This window comes from Gadus chalcogrammus, chromosome 12 (genome assembly GCF_026213295.1).
Source record: "Gadus chalcogrammus isolate NIFS_2021 chromosome 12, NIFS_Gcha_1.0, whole genome shotgun sequence".
NCBI classification, from domain to species: domain Eukaryota; kingdom Metazoa; phylum Chordata; class Actinopteri; order Gadiformes; family Gadidae; genus Gadus; species Gadus chalcogrammus.
In genome coordinates this window covers 12,530,399-12,553,782 of record NC_079423.1, presented here as the reverse complement: position 1 = coordinate 12,553,782, position 23,384 = coordinate 12,530,399, and the positions used below count along the sequence as shown (strand labels likewise).

Genomic DNA, 23,384 nt, shown 5'->3' with positions numbered 1-23,384 from the left:
TCTGCTTGAGGTAAAGATAGCGAGGGTGGAGTGAATGTTCATATAGGCGTGCTTCTCTATCCAGACCTCAACCGCAACACAATTGTATATTATATACAATATAATACAGTAATAATTATTATAAGAATTATTATAAAGTATACAGTACTTATTTTGTTTTGCATGTTTTAAGCACACAAACCAAAGAAATCCACAAAGAAGAAGAATTCCAAACATACATTGCAACGTGTTGTCAGATTACAGATGCATATGATCATAGATGTTCTCTCTCTGATGACAACCTCTGCTCCAGTGGTGTTGCATGATATTCAAAACCATGCTGGTGTGTCATGAGGCTGGAGGAGACGCACGCTAGCTTGCAGTTAGATACAGCAGGATACAGCACTTTAAGTTGTTTTTAAACATCCTGCGTATGAAAGTCCCTCATTTCTCATTGAAGAGGCGGCTGATTTCTATAGGAGGCAGGGTAGTCTAGTGGTTAGGGTGTAGGGTCTCAAATCCCTATGTCTGAAGTCTAGCTGTAGGCATCCCAGGGCAAGAACCCTAGCCCTCATCTGTCTGTTAATGACATGCACAATAATAATAATCAGCTGCCAATCGCTTGGGATAAAAACATCTGCTAAATGTTTCAATAGTACTAAAAAGTATCAGATGTAGCAGCTATACGCCTTCAACATCACGGGTCTGGTGTTGGTTACTTGGAAAATAGTTTGGTGGGATCAGTCAACTTTTATGGGATGAGGAGGATGGTATTTCTAGCGTGTGCTCCACCGTGTAGGAGAAGAGGTTCTACAATACTACCTCAAATATTGGAGGCTTGGAAAACCCTCAGTTCTGACAATGGATACCAGAGATGTAGACTATTGTTATTGATGAACGTTGAATGTTAAACTACAGCAGTCAAAAGCCTATGCAGGTTGAATATATATTTATTTACACACACTCCTACTCCTTTACACCATTATGCAATCTATTTAGAGCTTTGAATTGGATGATACTGGCCCAAATTGATGTTGGCCGCATTCTGTCAAATTGGATGCTTTGTTTTATTCACATCATGTGATTACAATACAAAAATAACAATTAATGCATTTACATTGCAAGAAATAATATAACTCTCAGGAGGATCCTCTGTGTGGTCAGCGCTGTGCTCTGTTTCCGGTAACTCGCTCATTCTATCGTGTCCCCATTTCTTACTCGCCACAGTTTCTGCCCACTGTTGTGTGTGATTAGAGTGCTGAAAAGGTTTATTCATTACTCGTTGCCATAGTGATGAACTTGGGTACCATTCAACAGTTCACTGTGTTTTGTTTACGGGTTGTTGGTCAAAACAAGTCTGTGTGTGTGTGTGTGTGTGTGTGTGTGTGTGTGTGTGTGTGTGTGTGTGTGTGTGTGTGTGTGTGTGTGTGTGTGTGTGTGTTGCAATGTGTTTATATGTGCCTTAAGATATTATCATTTTAGATATCTTCCCTCCTTGTAGCAATACATTTTTTATTAATCTTTAAAAAAAAAAATTGAAAACTGTTTACTGTTTTGCAACTCCAGCCATCATAAATACAACACGGATACTTAAAAATTGGATCTCTAAATATACAAAGAGAAGTGTTTGCTCCTTTTAAGTGGACTTTAAACACAGTGCTGTGGTGTGGGTTGGAGCGGGAGGATTTTTGGAAAAACAGGGAGTCAGGGACACAGCCTCTATCCAGAAATGTATGCTTCTCAGAAACGACATTCTTTTTCAACCTTTGGGCTTCCTGCTCTGTGGATTCCACTGCTCTTCTATCTTAGATGATTCATTTGGAAAGAACATCCTTTATCATTAATCATAATGTTTTGTATTATCATTATTTGAAAAATGAACGGCAGGTTATTGTTACACGTCACTTGATTTCTACGAAAAATGAAACGAATAACGAATTAACTAGAATAAGAAGAATAACTAAAGGCAAAACATTATATTGCAGTACATATACTAAAGCTTATGTGTATGCCTTTTTAATGGCGATAAATGGATTAAACAGTAACAGATATTCAACGTAATTTTATTGAAATGCTGCCGAAATATTTACATCTTCTAGCATATTTCTTCACACTGTTTACTAAGGGACCTCTTAAGAAGCTGGCGTGCGTGTTTTCCCTCAATCATTATTCACAGTGCACGTCGGCCATCTTTGTCCTCCACCCATAGCTCTTGCATGACCTTCTCCAAGCGGTACATCCCGCACATGGAAGCAAAGATTAGCAGTGCCCCGGTGACCATCAGCAGGATGTGGCCGGTCATGAGGAGCCCAAGATGGGCCGCGTCCAAAGGAAGAGTCCACACAGAGACCCAGCCCTGATGGTGGTGGTGGTGCACGAACTCGGGCCCTTGCTCAAGCACCAGCCTATCATAGAAAGGACGAGAGTGGTGTTCCATGGAAATGCTTGGAATGCTGGGAGGAGCTGATGATGCTTCAGGGGAGATGCTGGCGGCGGCGGTGGTGGACGCAGTGGTGGACGCTGTGGTTGTTATCCGAGGAGGCCGGGCCGTTGAGGCGGGGGTGGAGCTGGCCAATGGGAACGTCGTAGAGTGTGAAGTACTCGGTTGGTAGGTCGTCAGTGCTGGAGATTGACGAGGGGTCGATATTTTAGTCTGACTCCCTCTCTGTCTAGGAAAGTAACCGACTGCTAGAGGAATGCACGCATAAAAGTCCCTCTCACCCAGAGACCAAAGTGGTCGAAGCATTTGGAACAAGGGGCTCTGACACATCACATCCTTGTCATCAAGCACCTGTTTATTGGCTCTGAGCCAGTAGGCCAGACCTTCTATCTGGCAGTCGCAGTGCCACCGATTGTCTGTCAGAGAGAGTTTCGCTAAGACTCCATTGGAGTGGAAAATCTTTCCCGGGAGGGTCTGCAGCTCATTATTTTTCAGATCAATTGCAGACACCACCTTCAGATTCTGAAAGATGGTACTGGGCAGGGACCTGAGCTTGTTGTCATTGAGGTTCAGAACGGACAGCGAGGCGAGGTTGGAGAACTGGTCTGGGTGTAGGGTGCGGAGATCATTGCCCTTAATCGAGAGTTTTTTAAGCTTGGGAAGGTCGTGAAACAGCTCAGCCGGTAGCACCTGCAGCTGTGAGTTGAGATGGAGGTTAAGGCGCAAAAGGCCGGTCATGTTGGCAAACAGATTCCCTGGAACGGTGGCGAGTGCAGTGCTGAACAGATAAAACTCCTGCATGAAAGGTGTGTGGCCCATCAAACGTGCCGGGAGGGACCGCAGCGGGTTAGTCCAGAGGGTTAGTTTTACTAGTAGTGGCATGTGGTAGAAGCTCTTCTCTGGGACCTCCTGGAGCCGGTTGCCTGATAAAGTGAGTAAGGAGAGCTTCCCCAGGGACCAGAACACCTTGGGCGCGAGGCGTGTGATGTGGTTGTTGTGGATTTTCAGATCGACGAGCTCGGGGAGGTGACCAAAGAGGGCGTCGTCCCCCAGCACCTCCAGCCGGTTGGTGTAGAGCATGAGCCGGCGCAGGGCGGTCAGCGAACGGAAGGTCCCAGGGGCGAGGGCGCTGATAAGGTTCCCACCGAGGTTCAGGAAAGTGAGGCTGCTCAGTCCATCGAAAACCCCCGGGTCCAGACGGGAGATCTGGTTGCTGCTCAGTTCCAGATGCTGCAGTCTAGTCAGTCCTCTGAGCATCTCCGAAGGGATCGACTCCAGTCGGTTGGCGTCGAGGAGGAGCTGCTCCAGGTCAGCCAGTGGACTGAACACCTTGCCGGGGAGGGCCACGAGTTTGTTGAGGGAGAGTTTGATGGACCTGAGCTGCGGGGTGGTGTAAAAGGCCAGCGGGTGGATGGTATGGAGAGGGCCTTGAATCAGGCTGAAACGCAACAAGAGGCTCATGTTTTGGAGGCTCCATTTGTTCAGGACGTTAATGTCGGTGACGTTGAGCTGCAGCAGGGTCATGTTGGAAGGCATCTGTCCTGGCACGTCCGTGATCTTGGGGCCAACACACCGGACGGCCACGTCTAAATAACACTCACAATGGACAGGGCAGCTGCGGGCCAAGTATGGCAAGAGCAATAGGACAAGAATCCCCAGCATGGTACCTGTGAGATCATGAAACAGGCATAAAATTGTTTTAAGAATGTTTGCCATTTGAAGTGAAGAACATGTCTTGCAATGTATAACTGTTGTTTACAAATAGAAATAAGGGTTAGGGTTATAATATAGTTATACAATCTGTATAAAGTGTCCCTAGAATTATATTATATTTGTTCTACAGTTTATATTGACCGTTTTTATTTAATGTATGTGAATTTCAATCAATCGATTAATAGCCTATTATTATCCCAGTCAAAGGTTATCTAATCGTTTGTACAAAAGTTCATTGTCAAAAAACATGCAAATATAATATTGAAAATAAACTAAAAATTTGACTCACCCAGCACAAGGTACTAGGCTACTCTTCGAACAGCTTTGTTTTATGAATGTGTTGGGTATTACTAACACAGTATGAGTGGCAGATATACTGCATGTTCATTTCCTTTGGACTTATCTTGTCCGGCTGCACAGACCACACTTCATGCGGGCTTGAACTGCCGTCAACAGAAGGAAATATGCAAGATAAAATACTGTAAAAAGTGAATAAAAATGTCATTACTCAAACTGCAATAATAACACAGACCTTTTGTGCTTCAATGGTTGAAGAAATAAATATTGTTTGATTCTAGGCCTATTTGTGTGAGTTTCTATGGTTGCTGTGCACGTTAGACTTCACGTACATGTCTGTACAGATTCCATCTTTCCCAACTTTATGCTCCACCTTCCATGCTATTTCTGAGCTATGTGTCATTGCTGGTGTTGCCATAAACATTTCCTTTTCCTCCCTGCTGTAGGGGCGAGATAGTGCCTTATCAGCTGTGGTAGGCCTAATGTGTAGAAACCGACTTGGAGTCTCTCGGACTCACTATTTAAAGCGACCAGGAAAGTGTGCTGTTGGCTGCATTTTACCATTTCATTACCAAGAAGCCCTATTCAATACAAGCCCAAGTATAAATAGATTGATTAAATATAAAGCCTTCATATATAGAGAATTCAGTTAGGCCTACTGTTTCTCTTCAGTTGCAGTCGAGGTTGACAAATTGCAATTCAGAGTCATGTAACATATTCACACAATTCATTTTTATTTAGTCACTAGAATAAAACAGTAGGTTATTACTCCAAGTGGATGATAGGCATATTAACCTACATTACTCTTTGAAAGTGTCTTTAAGTGCAAAAAATAAAATGCAATATCAAACAATGCCACAAGAGGGTGACAGAATGACAAGGTAAGGGGCATATAAAGCCCCCCAAAGTCGTCTCATCGGTCAAGTATTTGCCATTTCTGACAATCAAGTAGTTCCAGTCATTATAGTGTTATTTACAGGTGTTTTATGAACAAAAGAATCATCAAAAACTGCAATCCAGTGTTAATACATTATTATGAAATATTGAGGATACGCGGTCTGTGTATTGATGTGTCATATTGCCATGGATGTTTCTTTTAATAGTTACATGAGTCTTAAGGTTAAGATATATTTTGCAGCATGAAGTCCCAACCAGGTCTGTAACTACCGAGGTAATGCCCCCCTCTCCCATATCCATGCTCCCTAAAATGCATCCTGAATAAACTGAACAAATGAAGAAAGAGTATAAAGGAGTGGAGTAAATGCCCAAAGTGCAGCCTTCTCCTCCGCCTCCCCACCCACCCACCCACCCACCCACCAACCCACTGTAGACTCGCTACCCTTCAGCTCCTGGGTGAATGTCCCTGGGCACAGAGGGCCTGCTCCGTCTCCACCGCCGCCCTCAAACACAGTACTTCCAGAAACAGGCTGTAGAGAGAGACAGAGACACCCGTTGTAGCACGTTAAGTGACAACAGTATACACACAAGGGGATTGGGGGAACGGGCCGGTGCAGTAATGTGCAACATTGAATTTATAATGCAGTACTATACAAAACATATCTAATCTTTTACGACAATGCAAGGCACACTAAAAATGTGCAGAAGAGAAAGGGATAGCAAGGGATGGAGAGAGGGAGATACGTTAGAGGGGGAGAGATGTGATGGAAGATGTGACGGTGAAGATGGAGACAGAGTAGAGAAGAAGAAGAGAGAGCAAGGACAGGTCGACAACGAGAGGGAGATCGCCAGAGAGAGAACAGAGAGAGGGAGATTGCCAGAGAGGGAACAGATAGAGTGAGAGTCCAAAAGAATGAGGGAGCATGCAAGAAAGGGACACTCACGTTCGCCGCGTTTCCCCGGTAGGGATTTGACTTCAGCCATGACATCTGCGGTGATCTTCCTCTCTAGATCCAGGTCCTCTCTTAGCTGAAACAACGGGTCACTCACTGATTAGTTGTCCACTTCTTTAGTCCTGAACCCATTCATTTATTTGCCTCTTGTTTGAATGTGCAATGTCCCATTTAATGTGATGCGTGCATGGAACAAAGAAGTTCTAATGTCTGATGTGTTCGTTCAATGCATACAACACATTAGAAGTGATGTCACATAGATGATATTGTTTGAGACCTGCTCTGTAATGTATGTGATATTATTTTTTTTCATTCCAATTGTTTCTGGTTGTCAAGTGTGATAATGTAACAACATTTAAAAGTTTTGATGTCAAGCCAAACATTCTTACCTTTTCTAGTTGAGATAACTTATTCACCAGCTCAAGACCTGCACATTTAGAGGATAAATGTCAATTAAAAGTTCTTAATTGAGTTATAAACTGATCAGTCAAAATCATTGAACACTAGTCACAGATGTACTTTTTCTACTGAATGTCCCACCTGGAATGTCATTCCTTTGGATTGGCACCAGGCTTTTATTCAGTAATAGTGCTAGGATCTGGCGTTGAGCGTCTGGCTCTTCTTTTGGATAATAAATATTGTTTCCTAAAGACCCACAAAAAAACAATACATGAACCACATAAGAATGAATGTGAAATAAAAGGAACACAGACAACAGACGCTTAACAGGTGACTACATTTTAAACGCAGGCAAGGAGGAATCAGCATCACATCATAATTTTTCTTAGATTCACTTTTTAAAGAAAACCCCCAAGACAACGGTCACTCACCAGTGTTGAGAATGCTCCTCCCCTCCACACTCAGTAGCCCTTGCAGCATCAGAATGCCCAGCAGTCCTAAGCAATAGTTGGCAGAGTACACTCTATCCATTGCACCTCAGTGTATGGTCCAAACTAGGGGAAGCCTTTCGCTCTGAACTCTGATTGAAGAAAGAGGCTGGCGGTCCAATATCTATCGAGTCTGTTGCCACAAAATGTATTTATGCATTCTTGAGGTGGGGTGGAGGGGGGTTCGGAGCCCTCGGAGGAGGGGCCAGTCCCACCCCGGTATACTAAATCAATACCTAGTCACTATTTGGTGCCGTCAATAGGCAACCAATTTGAGTGGACCGTGCAGCGTCCAGGTGAAATATGAGGGCATGACGCTGTAGACAAGGGCAGTAACCTACATCACCTTGACAGGAACAAATCAAACAGAGTGCAGACCCAATCAATCACAGTCTTGTTTACAAGGGGCCCAAACCAACACACTTCGCCATTGCAAGCATTTTCCTTTACATTAATTAGTTCCTTAAATAGCAAGTGGAGAATCTGTGGAGAATGGAGGTGCTAGGAAAATGAATTGATTTTGTTGTTTCTTGAGTGCACAATAGCTGGATTTAGGTCTGCAGTCTTTGCTCTTGGACTGTTTTTGAACTGATGAAATCTTTATTCTTTGACACGTATAAGTACGAAACTTATACCTTGCAAACATCCCTACACAAATCTTAGAGTTCCCATCTCACACCGCTAATGAATGAGCCTGGCTCTCATTCAAGTTGGCGCGGGTCCATAGCTTTGAAATACTTGCAAAAGCCAAAAAGAATGAATGGAAAAGCATCAGCCATTGATTCTTTATACGACCACACTGTAAACGGCCTCCCAGTTGACAATGCATACAACTTCCAAAAGTGAGCCACTTCAAGGACCTCGTAAATGATTGCAACTTATCGAGTACACATATCCGACATATAGACCATGTATCCACATATTATAGCAACATTATTTTATAAAAAAAAACTTTTTCTGTTTTTATGTTGTTCAAGGACAACTTGTAGAATTGAAGGAGGAGTAAAACAATTATTATAATAATTATCATTATTATTCACCCCCCTCCTACTTTAGGACACTATCGATGTTCAGGCAGCATTGCTGATTTTGCCAATAAGTTCAACAAAGAGAGGCATACATTTATTTTTTTGTAAATATGCAGTATCATTAGTTAATCTTTCAGCGAAGTCTGCAATTCTACACACGTTTCACTAGAGGGGGCCATTACATAAGAATGTTAATTTGTGTGCGCGTCAGTGTAGTGCGTTAACGTGCGCAGAAAAATGAATCACACAAAATAAAACACACAATTGCAGAGCTAATATCGTTCCATTACAGTAAAATCATCCATACTAGAAAGAGGTTTCTGCAAACCCTTTGCAATGACCTAGGTAGGTGCACACGGAGGGGACCTAGTCGTGCTGCCACAAGCCGCAGCTGCAGCCAGCTGCATTTTCTGAGACAACGAAGAGGGGAGGGTCAGTCATCGGTGGGAGGGATGCTCGCAGAATACCCTGATCTGCTAGCTATAGTAATGAAGCAGCATTGCTAACTAGTACCAGCGACGTGACACGCGTTAGTTATCGAACCTCCATAACGGGTGGCTGTCCGGCTCCTCGTCATTCTTCACCGTGTGTTCGAGCAGAGGCCGCCGCCGGTCAATCAATCAGGGGCCGCCGGTGTTGTTAACCTTCGGAAGAACGCGGAAGTGTCATTCAGCGTAAACCCCTTGACACATTGCTGACAACATGGCTGAATTTAGCATCGACAAGAAAAAACTGCCTCCAGTAAAAGATGGTAATACCCGCTCGTTAGATTAATATCACTCCATGAACATGCGTTTAGTGTTGGTATACACGGTGGTGTGGCTGGCTAACGTTAGCCAAAAAGCGCACATTATAAAGGTAACACCGCGGACGAGGCAGGTGTTTGGTATCTGTAACCTGTCTTTGCCGACCGGTGTGGGATTGGTACAACTAGCCTGTGAAATGTAAAGGTTTTATCTGTACTAGTTATGTTAGCTCGTCATGTTTGATTTGATAGTCGACATAAAGATGACACCTGCTGCATTGTAATGGAGGTAGCTCAGTGGGCTATTATAGCGATTGGTGAAAGACGGGGTTTCGTTAGATATTATGATAATGTTCATAATCATTGGACAGCCACGGGACAATAAGCCCTGCTTTGCGTGGGAACTGATTGAAAAAACCACGGTTTAGTGCCCTGTTTTCTTTCACATTTAATTTTATGATACCTGAGGCTAGCGTGATTGTTTACAACAGCTGTGATATCTGTGTAGTATTTTGATTCGACGGATACCGTATTCTCTGTAATATAGTCAACGATACCTAGACATAAGTTCATATAATGTACAACTAGGGTGTTATAATGTTATATTGTTGTTTGGGTTGGATATAGAAGTGAATACAAATGTTCAGATTGTCCAAACAAGTATGTCCATACGCAAAAAGTTCAACCAGCTATTTAGTATTACGTATAAATGTGGTTGAAGGACAAACTGTCTTCCGATTACTAAGTCATGCGTACACAATAGTATTAATCATGCCAGACCATTTGCTTTGTTGGCTAAAGAGATTAGGCATATGGTTGAAACATGGAGAATGCTAATCAAATCCCATGTAAATTGTCTGTTGGGGTCTGCCCCTCCCCTTACCCATGCATCTGTCGATTCAAGTCATGACCCACTCACCAAACACGTTCAGTCCTGCCGTGCCTGCCACACGGTCTACGGACAAGCTTATCTACCATCTCCTTCGATTTTGCATAAAAGGAGAGACCCTTACAATACTCAATGGAGCTAAAGCTCAGCCAAGAAAGCCTATGTGTATGTCACTAATGCTTAACGGTGTGTTGGGTCCACTATCTACTGTGCAGTGGCCATCCATTCTCGGTTAATAATCAGGGATATGGACCAAGTAATCACTGTAATAGGAAGTGTGTGTGTGTGTGTGTGTGTGGTTGGGGGTTCTAAATTTTGGTATTCCAATCTGAAAGCTGTTGCAGTAGAAGGTATTTCATCGTGTCTGGGACTTGTATGTTACAGTTTAATCTATTGTCTTTACGTTTTTTTTCTTAAGTCTTTTCACCATGGATGCTTTCATAGGTTTTAAGACTCGCTCTGCAAAAGACAGTGCAGACGGAAAGAGATGCGGTCAGCTTCAGTGTGGTGTCACACAAGGTGGAACCGTTCAGCCACTGAGACATTTCTAGCCGCGATCTTCCGGTGGCTGAGCTTAGGCCTGAGCACCGTGTTTTCTCTGTCCCCATATTGTTTTCAGTATGCAAAAAACACCCAACCAAGCGTTTCGATTTGAGTCCCACATCATAAAGCTTGCTTAGTAGATAAACTACGCTGTAACGAAGAAACGGTCTGAACACCAGCATCATACTGATACTTTTTCAACAAGAGAAAAGTTGATTTTTTTGTGAAGAATAGTTTGGTAGGCATGTCAACTCCTCCAGAGACTCATACCCATTTTGAGCGGAGAGATGGAGAGAAGTCCCGTTTACACATCCTGGGACCCTTTTAGAATCCTCTTTTTTTTTTATGTTTATTGTTTCAGTTTTATTTACTGAAGAACACATCCAGTTAGCTTGAATGATTCTGGAATAACTGGGCATCTTCGTCTCTCTCTCTCTCTCTCTCTCTCTCTCTTTCTCTCTCTCTCTCTCTACAGTGTGTCGTGACTTTGCAGTGCTGGAAGACCATTGCCTGGCCCACAACCTCCAGGAGCAAGAGAGTAAGTTGCTTTACCGTTTTCAATTCTCATCTGTTTAATACCACTGGTAATCCACAACGCTGCTCAGGGATTAACTCCAATACCCTTCTCACTCCCCTATTCCTAAATAGGGAGCAGACACTTCCACTGACTGACATCTACCTTTTTTGTGCCTTTCATAGAGTAGTATACTTTGAGCATACTCAAAGCATCTCTTGTCAGCGTCTCAAAATATGCAGTGCGGACTAGGCGGATGATTTGCATTTCCCTACTTTTTACGCAAAACGCGGACCCTTAATGATACCGATGTATTTCCTTCCATTCGATTTGGACAAGCTACTCTTTAGCTATTTTTCTATTGCGCATCTAACTTGCATCTAACATTAATACCTTAGGAAACCATGAATGACAAGAGGGAGAGCGGGATGGGTTGGTTGGATACCCTGAGCCACAGGGTTCTGGATCACATTAGTGCATGTCTGCCATAGCTGTAGATCACGGGTGCCTTGGAAGGGTGGAGCCCAACGCTCGTCAGAGGTTAGGCAACGTCATGAGGTCAACAAGTCATCTTTACATCAACAACGGACTACCCTGAGAGATCACTGTTTGCTTGAGTTGATCACTATCTGCTGAGATAAGCTTATCTTTGCATTTAAAACGTGTCTCAAATACTGTCCAAACAGCTTTTGAGATCAGATGCATGCAAATGGGTCTATTCAACGAGTCAACAGTGTGGTTAATGTGCCCAACCTCAAGGCTTGACATGATCAGTCTTTATCATGGATGTTTTGGTCTGAATCATCAGAATTGGCCGACTGATTGTGGAATGTGTGGGGAAATGATGAGCCACCACACATCCCAAGAACAGGCCCTGATTTTGTCCTAACTTCTCTTGTTTGGGGGGATGTTTTGGGAATGTGTGTGGATGTTTAGTCTTTCTCTATGGATGGATCCCATGTGCCCAAGGCCAGTGTGCAGAGTAGAGTGTTTTGCCTTGTGTTTGTCCTTAAGCCTTTTTAATGGGTTGATTGCTGCCATAGTGATCCGTGGCATGTTAATATCATCCCCCACTGACGCGTTACTTACTGATCCAGCTTGAGTGTTGGATCGGCTTGGTTGGCCACTGACCTTGGCTAGGGGCAAGGGGATGGAGCGGAGTGGTTCAAACGGCTTGCTCTTCTCCTCTCCTGCCATACAAGATGGAAAACACAGATGTCAACCATGTCTGGACTATTGACTCTACATTTATTTGTATAGTTGATTAATTTAGCTGACGCTTTTGTCCAAAGCGACTTACAATACGTGCATTCAACCGTTGATACAACCCAAAGAGTGAGAGAATACAAACCATTCATCAAAAGGGCCAACTGCTTTAAAAAATGCATTTATTAAACAAGAAATACAATGTTTATTTAGTCAATATATTTTTTATTTTGTAATCTGTCCCGACTGCCAAGTTACAGTCAGAACCGATGAGTTTTCATCCTGCAGGAGAAAATGGATAGGGTTTCTGCTGTCTTGATGTCAGTGGGAGCAGGCTCCCACCACTGTTGAGCAAGGTCACCAAAAGCAATGCTTTTATGCTTGCCCAATGTTTGTTGTCTCTATAGCTGGAGCCAGCCATATCAGGATAGTACCAATCCTCCTCAAGGTCTCCAGTGAAAAAAGAGGTCATGATATCATTTTATCTTCCATTTCTGCGCGCCAGGAGGCCCTTCTGTTTTTGGGGGGGGGGGGGGGGGGGGGGGAATGGTTGGATAAATGATAGTCTGCGTTTCGCCTTGACGTCACCATCACCGTCATCTTTTAGTTTTTTGTTTTTTTTCTTCTTTGGAAGGCATCATTTACTATTGATTGATCAACATCGCAGACACACCAAAAATGAAGGAAAAAAAATCAATGACAACCTATTGGGGAGATGCTAAATATAGCCACTGCCGTATCTCACTGCTTCCTGTTTCCATCCGTCCAGTCACCGCACGGGGTCTTAATGGTTCCTCCATTGAGTAAATTGTGGGACGTAAGCTGCCCCCCCCCCCCCCCCCCCCCCCAGAGAGGGGATCGATAGGCAGGTGGAGTGGATACTGCCGAGTGAGTGATGCTCCAGCCTCCATGCATACCAAGAGCCGGGTCGTGGTGTGCGTCACCAAGCCAGGATTTATCATCCCTCAGGGGCTTGGCACGTTCCGTCACACAGCCTTGGAGCTCCTGTTGGCCGGGCCCATCCGTTTCTGGAGTGACTCACGCCGGGTTCGGTGGTGTTGTTGTTTTGACGGCAGCGGGATGAAGGGTGTGCGAGCAAGCGTTGTTATTCCCTTCTCTCCTCCAAAAAGCTGAACCAAGACCCCAGAACAAGAGCTCCATTCAGGGGCGAGAATAAACAAGCGTTGAGTGTGTCGGCGTAACTCTTGTTTTTTTAGCATGAGCTCATCCAGGGATGTTTTACAACGAGCCATGGCGGCGTTGGGAGCCTCTGTTGAACCTGCGTGATTGAGTCAATATCGTTATTAACCATTTAGGGATTTGTTTCCGTGGTGTTTTAACGCCGGTGCGTTTGTGTCCGCAGTCGAGAGCCACCTGGCGTCCAACGTCCACAAGAGTCGCCTGGCTCAGCACGACCTGAAGGTGGCCAAGCTGCTGCAAGAGGAGGAGGACATGAGGGCCAAGGCCCAGAGCAAGAGACAGTTCCGGGACCTGTGAGTCCCTGCCTCCCTTTCCCTCTCGCACGCAGACGGGTGAACAACTTGGTCTCCAAGCCTTCCCCAACATAACAGATGTACCAGTTGTATGAGCTGACAGTCAGTATGATGTGTGCGATTGCTGAGGTGTGCATTCCACTATTCGGGTCTCCCTGGGACTCGACAGCACCTGCTGTGAAAGACGATATACGGACCGTTTGGAAACAACAGTCCTCTCTGCGCTCTATGTTTTGTTAAATATGTGGCTGTGACTAATTTGTTATGTGACAGTAGCACACACACACACACACACACACACACACACACACACACACACACACACACACACACACACACACACACACACACGTAAGCCAGCACTCCCAGGGATGAGAACAGATGCTCTTCCATCATGTTGGACAGGACACACTGGGCATGCTGGGAGCTTGTGATGTCACCTGTTCTGCTTTTTCTAGCCCCAGACGCCCACACTGACATAGAACCGTAGCATTATGATAGCATTATGTGTTTGGGCTCTAATATAGTTATAATACTGTTTGGCTCTCTTCCCTAAGAGTTCTGGGTTCTATCCACAATATGGTGGAACGGTTCACAAAATAGATATAGATCAATATTTAAAAATATAGTATTTGGTGTTTATTACCTTAGCAGCCTGTTATTATATTATATATGTAGCTCTAGGATGAGGAGGGCGAATAGTTGGTTAGTAGGACAAGCGAAAAAATGTACACAAATGCATAGTATGTGACAAAGGACATGCAATACTGCAGTGAAAAATTGGTTGCAACCTAATTTATTACAGTACCATCAAATGAAGATGTTAGCCTTGAGCGCTGCCTTGATAGCATCAGACATCACCCGAGACTGACACATCACACTTTCAATGGCTACCGTCATTACAGTGCAAAACCCTTTTTGAACCCGAACTCGCCTGTCCCGAACCGTGGCTAGCAAATCGTACTGTTTACACTTTCTACTTGAACCGTTCCATTGCTAATCCCCAATATTATCTCTGTGGTATTTATGTTCTATAAAACACGCAACCCTAGAAATTTAGAAGCAGTCCAAACTTGACCAACTTGACCCTTTGTAACTTGTGCTTGACTGCGATGTGGACTTTGTGGTGTGTTGACAAGGTAATGCTATGCTACAGCTATGCAGTTGCCACATTGCCTGTGTCTGTAGGATCCGTCCACAGAGATGCATGTCCAAGCAGTTATGCTGCTCACCCTGCAGGGTTTCTGGAGAAAAGTACTCCAGAAACCCTGTACTGCTTTCCGCAGACTAATTTATTCAGAATAAAGTAGAGTCAATGAAGGGGCTGCGACCTTAAAATAATGAAATGAATCGACAGGAACAGTTTTCTTTAACTTATTAATGATTGTGTGGTTTTCTCTCTTTTTCCTGCATCCACGTACAATCGCACGCACGCCTAGAGAACGCCAAGATAATGAGATCGCACAGGGGATTCAGGAGGAACTCGTCCGACAGGCTGAGCAGCAGATACTTCAGGAAGAAAAGGACATGGTATGTACACATGCACATTCACATACACTCCCACAATACTGCCCATCCAGGCAGAAGGGTAATAGGCTATCACACCCTGATACTGACTTCCATGGGTGAGGTGAGCCGGTCTAATGCACTTTGGCGTTTGATCAGTCTCCTCCTTTGTGTCCTCCTTAATTGGAGAAGTGGCAGTCTGGTATGCCGCCCTAGACACTCACACAAACAAAAACACACTCGCCGACCCATAATCAGACACAAACACACACACACTCTTCACGTGCAAAAGGAGAACATTCACGACAGAAACTGCTTTGTTGTAACAATCTGGATTTTCCAGTCTTGAAATGTTTGGTCTGCTTGTGTATTTCCAGGCCATCGCGCGTAAAATGCAGGAGAAGGAGATGAAGGAGGAGAGGAGGAGACAGAAGAAGCTGGAGGCTAACTTTGAGGAGGAGTACTTCGAGGATGAAGGAGGTGGGAGGAGCGGCCATGATTGAGAAGTGTGTGTGTGTTGTGTGGAGGCTATGGAAAGCGGATTCTATTCTCTACCAGGGTGACAAGTGATGGTTTTAAGGGTGTGAGTTTTAGCGTTTCGCAGCGCCTGTGACGCGTTGCCAACCTGAAGCTAAGATTTAGGAGTGCTGTGCTGAGCACGCGGTTTACCGAGAGCAGTCGTGTCTCATCTTGATCTACATCCCTTGGCCTTCTAAGGCGGCTGGACAAAAGAACGCATTGTAACACGGCTATTAATAGGCTCCGGAAATATATCCAGCTGATATCTCAGTGTCCCCAGGTGACATTCAGTCACCTGGGGATGACAGGATGGGGTGTATCTTGAGCCTTACTATTAAATATGACGGCACATGTTATGCCGGCATGCCGGTAGATGCTAGATCGCTTGAGCCAAGAGTCCCTGCAAGACTCTGTTGCCTGAGTCATGCAATGCACATGAACCAGCGGCTGTCAAGGAAACCAGCAACTGTAGCGCTTCCTTTTGGTGTCCGTTTGAACGGTGACCGCTGGAGTCGGCTCCTGCAACAAACTTTCTCGGTTTGCTGTTGGTCTCGTGTTGGCCCGACCTAACCAGGCATACGGCCGCTTGTGTAGTCGGCCGCTTTTCAACACCCAAAAAGCTCAGAGGAAGTGTGTGATTGTGTGTTTGATTGTGTGTTAGCCTTGCGTGTCTCGAGAACGTCGTGTCCTTTCCTGTCCAGCTGGCAGCAGCTGCAGAACCGACTTTAGATCACATGAAGGGTCGGGTCTGGTCCTGTAGGCATACCAGCTTGGATACAGTCCCGGCTTTCACTTCTCCAAATGAGAGGCAGAGGAAACACATTTGGTATTTCTGTACTGTAGAAACCGTGGTGCCTTGTCCACAACAAGAGCACTGTAGAGGGGAACACACACGCACGCGCGCACACGCGCAAAACGCTTGGTTTGGAACTCCATCCGTAAGCTATGTTTGGGTATAGCGGCGTTTCAAGTTAGATATCTGTCCTATCCTGCTCAGATGATTCACAAGTGGTAGGAATCCTAGATGCTATTGTCCGGGTGCAACTTTTCCCCCTGCCTAGGTTCACACTTCCTGTTTGTGGTTGAACAACTATCTAGCGATCACACCACTTTCCCACAGAGTCAAATATCAGTCCCTCTCTTTTACCCATCCCCCTTCTGTCCGTTTGTCGGGGAATGTTTACAGTAGTTGCAGTCGGACATGGCGATGTGTACACAGTGGGAGGCAGTCGAGGGCTCCATGAGGCCAACGAATGCCAGGGTGGCCCCGGCAGGTTTTCAGGTTGAGCGTTCCGACCTCTGTGTCGTTGGTAGTGCTGAAATGAAACGGGAGATAACAACATTCATGTTTTGAATATTTGTTATTTTGTCCTTTTTTTTCTCGATCTTTAGATACATATTTTTATTTTTAGTCACGTCTGCTTGTCAGACTGAGCGTAAGCAAATGTATAGAATGGGGCTCTTTTGGCTCTCTGGTAACAATTTCACGTCAATGTGATCCCAACCCCCCCCTTGTGTGTCTATAAATGGACAGGGGTAATCGCAAAGGGGGCTGCATGTTTAACTGTCCTTTCATGTCCTATTTATGCTCTAAACGGGTCCTGCGCATTTAACCCCCCCCTCCCCTATCCCCCTCTTTTTATCTCGCCCAGCATTACCTCCGGGCCGTTTGTTTGGCTAGGAAATGGCGGGCTAGCTGGACGGCGTGTTTGTCTCGATCCAACAGATCAATGGCGTACAGAGCAGCATGGTGCCGCAGCCGGCGCTCACTGGAGACAAACTGGAGACAAACCTGTTTACGCTCGCCAGGGCGAGCGTAAACAGGGGGTTTAAAAACAGAAGACGTTGGGGACGGATGGAGGCCGCTTGTTTTCCGTGTGTTCCAAACTGGACCTCTTGTCACCAAAGTCCGAGTGGGAGGGGTTTACGGGGCTGTCGGGCTCAGGTTGCTACCTGTTGGCTAGTCGGCCAATGGGAAAGGGTTTCACCCGCCCCATTGTTTACCTACCTGCCGTTTTTTCAAAAGTATAAATGACGACAGGGTTGCGTCTGGTTCAGCATTGTCACGGGCTCTAGGTTTGGACACTTTGTGCCTGTGGATAACTGGCATTCCTTTCGGTTGACGCGACTGTGGAGTGTTCTGAGTGACTGTTTCACTCCCTGCAGGCTGTTCTCCCCTCTGTTGTTGACACGCAAAGAACCAAGAGCAGCACTGGATCATCTTGAATCAGACTATGTCCATCTTCTTTTACCTCGTTGTGTTCGTCATTTATTATTGATTTTTAAATGCATTTCCATGCAAATTATTTCCAAGACACCCGCAAAGGTTTCACAATTTATATGTAGAAAGCTCATTCTTCTCATCACTGTCCCTGCCCTGGCTCTCTTATCTGTAGCTAGTCACATCAACAACTCAGTTCTCTCTCCCATTACCACAAACAAGTACTTTGTTTACTTTACCCCCCATCTATGAACAGGGTGTTCATCACTAACTGGTCTGAGGCAAACTCAGCTGATGCTCTCTCCATCAGCTGCTTGGTGTAGTTCAACCCCTCATCCAGGTGCTGTGACTAACCCATTCCTAATACTAACCCGTCGGCGGGCCTGGCTCATCTATGTCTCCTGTGTGTTGTTCCCGTCTCTCCCCGCTCATCCACCAATGCATCATGGGTCATCATCCCATCTATCCTCTTCATCATCATCATCCTCAATCCCTTAACATCGCCCCCTCTCCACGGTCTGTGCCTTGCTCACCGGCACGAAGGGCGCCCAGACAAAAAGGGCCATCCCGCCCCCAGGTCGCACAGTGGCTCCCCGGGCCGCTTCGACGAGCCCCCCGCCTCGGGTCGCCCCCGGGAAGAGCGTTTCCGCGAGGACCCCGCGTCCCCCCACAGCCGCTCCCAAAACCCCAAGCACTACCTGGCGGCGGAGGGCGACGCCCACCCCGAGCACTCGCTGCCCCCTAGAGGCCGCCACGGGGACAGGCCACCAGGGGACCACCCGGGGGCCGAGGCGGGCCGGGCCCGCGGCCCGAGGGGGGAGGAGGCGGAGAGGGTGGTGCGGAGGAAGGAGAGGCCGCCCAGGCCCCCCCCCATTGACCTGGACCGGGACTGGGACCGGGACCGGGAGAGGGACCACGAGAGACAGCGGAACAGGGAGAGGGAGAGAGAGAGAGTGAGGGACAGGGACAGGGAGAGAGACCCCCGGCGGCGCCCCGAGCGACCCAGGGCCCGGGGGCCGGCCGGGGACCACCACAGGGAGCCGGACAGACAGAGAGACACGGACAGACGGCGGGCCAGAACACCGAGCCGGGAGCGGGTTCTAGAGGAGGAGGGGGTCCCGAGGAAGGACAGGACGTCATGGGGCGATGAAGAAGAGGAGGGAGGGGGGGTTGGTGGTGGTGATGATGATGGGGGGGATCGGAGGGGCAGGGGAGCCGGGGGCCGGCAGCGCGTGCCCTCGGACCCTGACACGGTGTTCGAGGAGCACTGGAGCGGCGACGGGCCTCGGAGCAGGGAGGGTCCCGGCAGGGAACGCTGTCACACGCACCCTCCCGGAGAACCAGGTACAGCCCGGAGCTCCCCCCAACCGGCTCCTCTGGACGCGGCAGGGGGTGCGGTCGCCGGTGTGTGTGTGTGTGGTGTGTGGTGTGTTCTTCTCTTGCTGGGCTATGGAGCTTCCGGTGGAGGGTTCGATTCCTGCCTACCTTCACAACAACTAATCAAGATGCATTTGTCTCCCTCTTGCTCTGCTACTCAATTGGCTTTGTCTCTTTTGTGTTCTCAATTTAATTGTAATTGTATTGTTTGGATTATTCATTGTGATCATGATCGTCATCATTTAATTCTTTCCATTTGCTTGAATTATGTTGTCGTTGAGGTGGGTCTGGTGTGATTTTACTGCGGGTTTAATTGATCGGTCTCAATCGCTGGACTACTTGCAACAAATAAGCAAAATGACTGCACAAATCATGTCCGATAATGAATCAAATGCAGCCATCAATCAAGGCCATCCTAGCCACCAATGAGAGAAAAAAACAAATCCATGATAAAATCCTGATGATTGATTCTGTTTTGTTTAGGGCAGATGAACCAGCGCTCCCACGCGTCGTAACCTGTGTGTTCTGCTGCCCCCTGCAGGTCGCATCGTGCATCGCGCCGGCGGCACCGTCATCGCGGGCCAAGAGTACGGCCTGAGCGACGCCACCCAGGGCCTGACGTGCCTGGACCTCCGCGACCAGGAGGTCATCGACATGGAGGTGGCGCGGAGGCTGCAGGAGGAGGAGATCTTGGTGAGGACTGGGGGGGGGTCCTATCCTATCCTATCCTAACCTCTTGTAGGACAATCATTCAGAAGGAAGACAGGGGTTGACCAGCAAGTACGTTATACTCTTACAAAGCATAGGCGGTAACGTCGGCTAGTTTGTTTGTTTCTATTCGGTTCCAGTGAAGCAAAAGTAGTTTTGTAAACATGTAGCCACCCCACTTTGTCGTAGTTATTGTAATAATTGTCGTTTTCAACATCCGCTGTAGTTCTGATGCCTGTATTCCCTCGTGGATTTAGGAGCATTGCAGCGCTGCTGAGCTGTTTCCTTTAGTCTAAAAAGCAGTGGAGGAAGTCTGTTCGAAAGCGCTCGATCTTCTCAGACCGCCCCTGCCAGAATACGCGTGTTCTACTTCTGGATGGAAAGTCTGACTTTGTTTTTCACTCTCTTTTTTTTCTTTTTTTTCTCTCTTCAGGCGAGCAATAAAGACAAGCACGCTGCCCAAGTCGCTCAGGATGAGGTGCGTGGACAGTTTTCTGGAAACTCTCACTCTTGGCTCACAATGCTTTCCCCCACCCACGCCCTGCGTCTTTCATATCCTGTCCTTGGCCAATTACAATCTGACTAATTTCCACAACATTTTCTGTCGCTTCTGTTGAGCATTTGGATGCCCCCCCCCCATTGGTGCAGACGCATGTCCACCGAAACATCGAAACGGTGTGTGAGAGTTTCATCATACGTTTGTTTTGTTTTTAACTCGTTTGGCTTTGCTGCGGCAGGAAATCGCTCGGCTTCTGGCGGAGCAGGAGAAGAAGGAGTACAAGAAAATTAAGGAGCGGGAGAAGGAGAAGGAGAAGGAGCGGGAGAAGGAGAAGGAGAGGATGAGGATGGCGCAGGACAAAAAGAGACAGGAGGCGGGCCTCAGGGTGAGACACCCCCCTCCTCCAGCTCCTCAGTGTCTTTGTTTTGGCTTTGTCTTGTGATTTTCCATTTTCGGGGGGGGGGGGGGGTTTTCGCGATCGGGGCTCGGTGTCTCTGGACATGAGAGCCGCCGTTTCCACTCAAGTTTCCGCTGCGGTTTCCCCACAGCCTCACGCCGAGGACGTGGTCCGTCCGCGGGACGCGGGCCGGCCCCGCGACGACCACGGAGGGCCCAGAACACGGGAAGAGTTGGAGCACCACAGGCAGAGGAACCACAACAAGCCCACCAGGTACCCGCGTCGTTGTCTCAGCGCTAAAGGCTCAGTTATGGTTCAATCACAGCCTTTTCTGCTGTGTCGCTTCGTAATGGATCTGTAAACCCCCTTGCGTTGCATCAACGTGGAACTACTAAAAGCCTTTAGTAGTGCTCTGTCCCACCGAAATACAGGACCTAATGATATCCAAGGACATGATACCAGCGTCGCTTCCCTTTTGGTTTGTTATTCACCCATTCTTCCTCTCTTGCGCTCTCTCTCTCTGGTCCGTTCAGACCCCCTCAACCCCGCACCCCAAACTACGAGAACGTGAACCCCGGCCCCCCCTACGGCTACTCCGACAACCCCTTCCCCCCCCGGGGCAACACCAGGCCAGAGGCGGCCTACAAAGGCAAGTTCTCACCGCCAAGCACTTTGGTTCTAGAAAGGCGCTATGTGAAACTGCACTCACCTGCTTACTGTGTCGATATTACGGTTTCAGTGGCTTTCCATCTTTTTTTTTATCTCATGAATACCAAAATAGTATAGTAGGTATGTATATGTACAATGAAGACGTATCTTGTCTTGTCTAATTTGATCAATGGTATGTTTGAAGAATGAAAAGGGTAATAGGGTTATGAAGAGAAATGGAGATGAATATGTTTTGTGCTATAATGTTAACAATGCTTAGGACCGCCGGGTCCTATGTTGGACGGACCTCCACAGGTTGGACATAGATGTGGGTTGGAGTGTATGGTTGGCTGGATAGATTTAGTTGTCTGTGTGGTTTTTTGCTGATCGATGTCCTTGTCTCCCTCCTCCAGGTGGCTATTACAGACAGTGACTCAAGCTCCCTGTACTGGCCAGCTGTCCTTATTTTGATTTCATACCATTTTCCTCATACCCTTGTTTGTATTATTATTTAATCTGTTTGTACTCAAGGATCTGTGCTGTGATCGACTGAGAGGTTTGGGACAATCACTGAGTTGCCAAAATGAAATATATATTTTTGAACCTCCCTAAAGTTGAGAGAAACCAAGTGTCTTGGGAGGGCTGCAGGTATTTTTTCCTTTTTTTTGGCTTTAAAATGTATAAAATTGTATTGTAATTCCTTTTTAAGTTGCCCAGCACCGAGCTAGGCCAAAGGAGCGGGCCCTGGGACCTGAACTCTGATGATTCTCCACTGAGGGACCGTCGTCCATTGCTGTTCCGTCCTCGTTTGTCAAACGTCTGCATCACAAGGGCTTCATTCGCCACCGCCGGATAGCCCCGTGGGATGTGGCTCCATGCTCCATGCTCCATCACGGCTGCTAGTGTCTTAAAACCAAGATGGCTACCGCTTCTCAATGCTGGACTTCGCAACTCTTGTCCTTTTATATCATCACGCCGGGAGTCCAGGCTGTTCGACGTAGTCTCATGCTGCACACGACTCATGTTATTTTATTTTTTTTGGACGGAAGTGTTCTCAATTCTCTTTATTTTCATAGGTGTGGAACGACAAAGTACAAAACAACCGTATCGAAATGCTGGGTCTTGGTCTTTTGGACGCCCCGCAGTCCAGACACAAGGAGTCTGTCTGGTGGGGTTCTGCGGACTTGTAGCGCGTGCAGTGTCGGCCGTGAGTGGTCTCACTGTCACTGTTTTCTTACTCTCTTGCCCTTTGATGAAGGGAACGGGTACTACTGGTGAAGAGCGCGCCGAGGGCGCTCTTGCGTGTGGCTCTGTGTTTCCAAGTGCATGCTTACTGTGCGGTTACTGATCGGTGCGGTGTACTGTGTGCACATGCGTTTCTCTCTGAGCTGGCTCCCCCACTGCTGTCTGCAGTTGGCACTCGTGTGAATTTGGGAATAAGCGCTAACTAATTTAACTACAGTATACGATATATTATATATTACCCTCTCCCCCCCCCCCCCACCCCCCCCCCCCCCCCCCCCCCCCCCCCTTCTGCCGCTTTTTTAATCCAGTATTTGATATTGAGCGAGTGTTGTCCAAATGAAAGCCAGTCGTCTGTCCTCTTTGCAGCCTGCGGGGAACAGCATAATGAAGTGCATGTACATAATGTGTCTGTGTCAAACATGTAGAGTCCCTGTTGTGCTCACTTTGTGAAACTGAATCATTTGTTGTTTTGTTGTTTATTTAAGTGTACATAACGTTTCACTCATGCCTTTTTGTTATTCTCCTCCCAATTGTCGAGGCGTCTGGATGCTATCCCCAATCCTTTTCATCTTGACATTAGTACTTGTTTTTTGTTTTTGAATTGTTTTATTATGGTATTTTCTCTTATATTGCTGATCTGAAATGACTCGGTCTCCCTTGTGTTCTCCGGCCAATGCCCT

At 46.7% G+C, this 23,384-nt stretch overlaps 3 protein-coding genes across 4 annotated transcripts; 1 reads left to right on the top strand and 2 right to left on the bottom strand.

Moving 5' to 3' along the window:
• Window positions 1-507: 507 nt before the first annotated feature.
• Window positions 508-4,485, bottom strand: LOC130393280 (platelet glycoprotein V). Its single transcript, XM_056603926.1, has 2 exons — window positions 4,422-4,485; window positions 508-4,086 (listed from the first exon to the last, which is right to left on the bottom strand). The coding sequence occupies exon 2, from the start codon at window positions 4,079-4,081 to the stop codon at window positions 2,150-2,152; it is 1,932 nt and encodes a 643-aa protein (XP_056459901.1). The 5' UTR covers window positions 4,082-4,086; window positions 4,422-4,485; the 3' UTR covers window positions 508-2,149.
• A 1,290-nt stretch (window positions 4,486-5,775) lies between these two features.
• uts2d (urotensin 2 domain containing) lies at window positions 5,776-7,935 on the bottom strand. The gene is made up of 5 exons (XM_056603719.1): window positions 7,110-7,935; window positions 6,820-6,924; window positions 6,669-6,706; window positions 6,271-6,355; window positions 5,776-5,856 (listed from the first exon to the last, which is right to left on the bottom strand). Exons 1-5 carry the CDS (start codon window positions 7,207-7,209, stop codon window positions 5,831-5,833), a joined length of 354 nt encoding a protein of 117 aa, XP_056459694.1. The 5' UTR covers window positions 7,210-7,935; the 3' UTR covers window positions 5,776-5,830.
• A 675-nt stretch (window positions 7,936-8,610) lies between these two features.
• On the top strand, window positions 8,611-22,949 carry ccdc50a (coiled-coil domain containing 50a). 2 transcript variants are annotated; one of them, XM_056603717.1, is made up of 11 exons: window positions 8,611-8,945; window positions 10,847-10,909; window positions 13,455-13,584; window positions 15,024-15,114; window positions 15,468-15,570; window positions 19,749-19,900; window positions 20,349-20,393; window positions 20,653-20,799; window positions 20,963-21,084; window positions 21,345-21,460; window positions 22,169-22,949. In XM_056603717.1, the coding sequence occupies exons 1-11, from the start codon at window positions 8,897-8,899 to the stop codon at window positions 22,219-22,221; spliced, it is 1,071 nt and encodes a 356-aa protein (XP_056459692.1). In that variant the 5' UTR covers window positions 8,611-8,896; the 3' UTR covers window positions 22,222-22,949. The 2 variants fall into 2 exon arrangements, with proteins under 2 accessions (XP_056459692.1, XP_056459693.1); XM_056603718.1 differs by having other exon boundaries at window positions 21,873-22,949.
• Window positions 22,950-23,384: the final 435 nt, after the last annotated feature.